At 46.4% G+C, this 5,888-nt stretch overlaps 2 protein-coding genes across 5 annotated transcripts in view; one reads left to right on the top strand and one right to left on the bottom strand.

Annotated features, from left to right (window-relative positions):
- The window catches only part of mdm2 (MDM2 proto-oncogene), a 113,187-nt gene extending 108,168 nt beyond the window's left edge, over window positions 1-5,019 (bottom strand). The window contains exons 1-4 of one of the 3 annotated variants that reach the window (XM_048607426.1): window positions 4,919-5,019; window positions 3,979-4,091; window positions 3,763-3,837; window positions 2,671-2,804 (exon numbers count right to left, since the gene is read on the bottom strand). In XM_048607426.1, the coding sequence (XP_048463383.1) occupies window positions 2,671-2,804; window positions 3,763-3,837; window positions 3,979-4,056 (287 nt within the window). In that variant the 5' untranslated portion in view covers window positions 4,057-4,091; window positions 4,919-5,019. Of the gene's footprint in view, window positions 1-2,670; window positions 2,805-3,762; window positions 3,838-3,978; window positions 4,092-4,523; window positions 4,864-4,918 lie in introns of those variants that run through there. The other 2 variants (XM_048607425.1, XM_048607424.1) reach the window with 2 other exon arrangements.
- Window positions 1-5,888, top strand: part of LOC109919599 (transmembrane protein 117-like) — a 119,157-nt gene that overhangs the window by 12,530 nt on the left and 100,739 nt on the right. The gene's annotated exons all lie outside the window — the stretch shown is intronic.

Here is a 5,888-nt window from a genome sequence, read left to right as displayed (position 1 = left end):
TTTCTAGCTCCATATTTATGGATTCTGGCTTCCAGCATCTGCAGTCCTTACCGTCTCCAATCAAAATAAATGTCCGGTTAAATGGTCACCTGCTCTAATAGAGGTTGATACCGGTGCAGCTGTTTCAGGGATCGCAGAACCAATCTTTAACAAAATTTGCTCTGAACTCCAACCCTTAATGATGATGGCAAATTGTTGATCTTCAGAACAGATCTCTAGTGAACATGTCATATTTCCAGTTCAAAACTAGAGGGCATAGGTTCAAGGTGAGAGGGGAAAGATTTAAAAGGGACCTAAGGAGGCAAAATTTTCATGCAGAGGGTGGTGTGCCGCCAGTACATTTACAACATTTGAAAGCCATCTGGATGAGTAGATGAATAGGAAGGGTTTAAGAGGGATATGGGCCAAATGCTGACAAATTAATTTAGGATATCTGGTCTGCATGGATGAGTTGGACCGAAGGGTCCGTTTCTATGCTGTACAAGTCTATGACACTAGTCAGAATGCACACTCTGTCTTTATCCATTTCCAATGTGCCAATCCATTATCAACCTATCACCCAAGAACAGCCCCACCCCTCTTCTGTGTATTCTAATTTTTACTAATTAATCTTGTACATAATACTTAATACCTTCCCTCCATCATAAGATCAGAAGTGAGGATGTTCGCTGATGATTGCAGTGTTCAGCACCATTCGCAACTCCTCAAGATAGTGAAGCAGTCCGTGTTCAAATGCAACAAGTTTTGGACTATATCCAGGCTTGGGCTGAGAAGAGGCAAGTAACATTCACACCTCACAAATAAGAAAATGTAAACACAGCCCCTAGACATTCAATGGATTCCCTAATATCAAGATCCTGGGGGTTATCATTAACCAGAACCTCAACTGGGCTCACCAAACAAACAGTGGCTACAACAACAGGTCAAAGGCTAGGAATACTGTGGTGAGTAAATCATCTCCTGACTCTTAAAAGCCTGTCCAAGTCACAAGTACTCCCCACAAATACAAAGTTGCCGGAAAAGCTCAGCAGTTCTGGCAGCATCTGTGAAGGAGAAAACAGAGTTAATGTTTCAGGTCCAGTGGCCCTTCCTAAGAACTGATGGTGGCTGGGAAAACATCAGTTTATATGTAGTACATAGGGAGGTGGGTGGGGTAGGGAGTAAACAATAGGATAGAGCCCAAAGAGAGAGGATAGACAGTTGGACAGACTAAGGAGTTGCTAACGATCAGGCTGGGAGGGTGAATAGTTGTTAATGGGGACTGTTAGTGACTAACAACAGGGGGTGTGTAATGGCAGGCTGTGGTAACAAGGCCTGGTGTGTGGGGTGGGGGGCTGGGACATGGGAGAGTTTAGGCCCTAAAATTATTGAACTCAGTATGGAGTCCTGACGGCTGTAGGGTCCCCAAGCGGAAAAATGAGGTGTTGTTCCTCCAGCTTGAGTTGGGCTTCACTGGAACACTGCAGCAAGCCAGAGACAGGGGTGGTGCATTGAAGTGGCAGGCAACAGGTAGTTCAGGGATAACAAGGTGTAGAGCTGGATGAACACAGCAGGCCAAGCAGCATCAGAGGAGCAGGAAAGCTGAACTTCTTCAGAAAGTTCAGAAACTTCAGGTAGTTCAGGGTCTTTTCTGCGAGCAGAACGTACAAGTATTCCCCACTTGCCCGGATGAGTGCACTTCCAACAACACTCAAGAAGCTTGACACCGTTGAGGACAAAGCAACCTGTTTGATTAGCACTATATCCAAAACATCCACTTCCTCCACCACCCAATGCTCAGTACATACTGCTGCTACTATCTAACAAGATGCACTGCAGAAATTCAAAGATCCTCAGACAGCAACTTCCAAACCCACTTCCATCTAGAAGCACAAAGACAGCAGCTATATGGGAACACCACCCCTTGCAAATTCCCCTCCAAGCTACTCACCATCCTGACTTGGAAGTATATCACCATTCCTTCACTGTCACTGGGTCAAAATCCTGGAATTCCCTTGCTAACGGCATTGTGGGTCAACACACAACAGGTGGACTGCATCAGTTCAAGGAGGTAGTTCACCACCACCTTCAAGAGCAACTAAGGGTAAGGCAATAAATGCTGGCCAGCTAGCAGCATCCACAAATGAGTATTAAAAACAAAAAAAAGCTTATAACATCCATAAGACACTCTCCTATTCATCCAGGAGCTAGAGACAAATCAAACGGCTGGACTAACATGGGTAGGTATTAGAATCACATGATGAGGGTGTAACCAAAGTAACCAGTAATCAAAAACTGTACAAACTAAGGTAGAGAGACAATCACAAGTGCAATCACTAATACCTACTCCATGTTCTCCATCCCTCCAACCATGTGCAATCTCCCCACCCGTGTTTTAATGACTTTGAGTTAGAATCAGAGACCTATATCCTATTACGTTTACCATAGTACATTTAATACAATTTTGAAAAATGGCAAAGTTCTTTCCCTCAGCTTATCGTTAAGAATAGGGAAAAAGCAATGTCAAGCCATACTTTCATGTCATTCCAGCCAAAATTAAGCTCAGTGCTGTAAGTAATAAACATTAAAAATGCAAGCTAAATTACATAATGAATCTAAAGAAGTTTTTCACCCCTCTTCCAACATGTTCACAAAACATTCTGAAAGTTTGTCTTCAAAAATCTACTTTACCGTGGCTCTTTAATTGAAAAGCTCTGCACTCCAAACAAGTGACTCAGCAGATCATCAGAACAATGTACTATATGTTGCTGTCTTTCATCATACAACTGCTTAGCCATTATGTACTGTCCCAAGTAGTGCATTACCTGTTCAGAAGAAATATAAACAATCAATTTTCAGTTCAAGACTTCAATACAATAGTTTCAAATACTAAATTATAAAGTAGTATGTTTAAAGACTTACAGTACAAGGTGCAAGTGTTTCTACAGACAAAAGAAATATCCAAGGAATTCTCAGGAGGCTGTACTTACTGGAAGAGCCATGCTTCCACTAGTTTTATAACAGAATCTTCTGGCATGCGTTCTGAACTCTTAAAAACTCAAAAGAGAGTACTAGGCTTTAATGATAACTGCCACTTAATGTGGCAAAGGTTGTACACAAAGTTCACCAAAACATTAGCCAAAAGTGAGTGAGCAAGTTTTCACTTCTGTTTGTGGTCCAGCCTCCTTCAACCAACATCACAAAAACTAGTCATTTATCTCAGCTGCCACATCTGGCGCTTTAATGTACACAAAGGTGATGTGGAACATACTGACAAGGATCAAGAGAAGGCCATTTCAGCCTGCTCTGCCATTCAATAAGATCATAGCTGATCTGATTTTAACATCAATTTTACATACCTGCATACCCCCAATCTTTCAGCCGCTGGGAATCTGTCTTATACAACAATGACCGCTTTTCTAAAGTAATTAATTGGCTGTGCAGCATTTTAGCACATTACAAGAAATAATATACTGTACAAGTACTAGAACACAGGGGAGAATGCCAATGCTTTCCTTTGAAATATGTCATAGGAACATTTACATCCACCTGAGAAGCCAAACATCACTTTAATATCTGGCATTTTGGCATTTCCTTAGTGTTGCATTGAGGATCAGCCTGGATTTTGTAGTCAATCTTCTGGCACACGTTGTTAGCTCTTAAACCTGACTGAAACAGAGTGCTAGTCTTGAACGATGGCTGACTTTTGTATATGTAAAGTTCAGCAGATACATACAGCCAAATATCACTCATAAAATAAAGCTACCTTAATGGTTGACTAACCTCCTTTATTGTGAAGGTTTCACTTCGTGCTCCAGCAAAGTGCAACAACTTAAGTAAGAGTGGCTTGGGTTTCACCTAAAACAATTTCCAGAAGGGGGATTGAAAACAAAACATTTGCTGAGACATTAAGCATGTTTAGAAAGGACTAGATAATTCTTTTGAAACTCTCTTTGTAGAACATTTACGAAAGCTACAGAATGGTCAATAAAAACTCACTTGACAGTCCTGATCTGCCTGTAGTACTTGATCATCTTGTGAAGTCCCGAGGCAGGGTGCCGATCCGTTGGTTGCCATATTTTCAATATTGCTCTCAAGCAAAGACGTGTGCACTGGGGATAAAACAAAAACGTACGCTATTCAACTCGTTTTAAAACCGAGGCGCCCGCCGTGTTAAGCCGAACTCTGCTTCTGCGGACAACTTGCTGAGGCTTTTAAATCTGACCCCGACCAGGCAGGAACTGGGCAAAGGGCAAGTCAGGGCGACTCCCCTTTCCGGGAGGTTTCGCTGCCTTGACATGTCCGAGCATGACTCCACCGACGCGAGTAGCTGCGACAACCCGAGCTGAGGGAGAGAAAGGCTGACTCAGCGGAGGCTGTGCCCAGACATGTCCCTGATACGAGGGAGGGGTGCAACCCCGAACAAGGCGGGCGCAAGGGCTTTTCGTACCCGTGTCCCCTCAAGACCAGCCCGACTCCTGCGAACAACCGAAGAGAACACAATCCCTTCTTTCCCCTTCCCCCACCCCGCCGTCCCCCCTCACCAAAATCTTCCCTCAGGCGGACGCGGTGCCCCGGCGGCGCTGGGCTGGGCCTAAAATCAGCGGGACTCGATTTTACAAAATGCACCTTTCTGCGAGCCTCAACCGCCAAAGATCATCGTGAGCACCGCGGGGCGACGAGAGGTCTAGCGATTCTTTACCCCCTTCCCCCACCACACGTTCCCCGGGGAGATGTCTCTTCACAACTTGGCGGCACGGAGAGAGGGAGGATGGGTGGGTAGGTAGGTAGGCAGGCCTGGTTACCGTGGAAACCGGGCACCAACGGCCGCGCGCGCGTCGATTCAAATCGGGCAGAATTCCAATTTGGAACGGCTCCGGCGCGAGACCCGCGAGGGTGGCGGCGGGGGGGGGGGTGCGGGTGTGCGCGCTTTACTCACCTCCGCGCTGGGTACAGGAACCCCGCCGTGAGGGATCGATCCCGCCCTCTCAGCTATTATGGAGGTGAAAGGATGGGCCTATCTATTGGTGGAGCGGAAAGAAGATCCCCACCCCCTGCGGCTGGCCGAGGCTCAGGGACACCTTCCACACGTTGTGGCTGCCCACCCCGGGCAAGAAACAGGTGGGTGACCGGATACCTGTGGGACTCGTATGTACGCGAATAGAAATTTATTAATTAACACAGTGTGGAAGCAGGGCCAGGCAGCATCAGGGGAGCAGGAAAGCTGACGTTTCGGGTCGAGACCCTTCTTCAGAAAATACTATCTCTAACAGGCATTTATTGTCATGTGTACTTTTACATGAAAAGGTCTATGATTCGCCCCGCCACGGCGCCTAGGTAGAATTTCTTTGTTGTCAAAGAGTTACAGGCTCAAGTCCTACAATCCCTACAGTGTGGGAACAGGCCCTTCGGCCCAACAAGTCTACACTGACCCTCAGAGCATCCCACGCAGGCCCATGCCCCCTAACACCCACCTAATCTACACATCCCTGAACACTGCGGGTAATTTACCAAGGCCAGTCCACCCAGCCTGCACATCCCTGTGACTGTGGGAGGAAACCAGAGCACCCAGAGAAAACTCACACAGACACTGAGAGAATGTGCAAACTCCACGCAGACAGTCGCCCAAGGCTAGAATCGAACCGTGGTCCCTGGCGCTGTGAGACAGCAGTGCTAACCACTGAGCCACCGTGCCACATTGATGACAGAAGCCATACATAATGATTAAAAAGTAAAAATGAGACAAAGTTCATCACAATTGACGGCTGCTGGGCTTGGGGAGAGGTGTTGAGGAACGATGGAATACCCTGAAGATGCACCCGGAATGAGACCACCATTCTGGGTCAACAGCACCACACGGGCCGCTGGAATACCGAGCCCGAAGCCTCCGCCAAAGAGGACCATCTCGC

This window comes from Rhincodon typus, chromosome 18 (genome assembly GCF_021869965.1).
Source record: "Rhincodon typus isolate 14 chromosome 18, sRhiTyp1.1, whole genome shotgun sequence".
NCBI classification, from domain to species: domain Eukaryota; kingdom Metazoa; phylum Chordata; class Chondrichthyes; order Orectolobiformes; family Rhincodontidae; genus Rhincodon; species Rhincodon typus.
The sequence above is the reverse complement of the archived record's forward strand: the minus strand, read 5'-3'. Positions and strand labels throughout refer to the sequence as shown.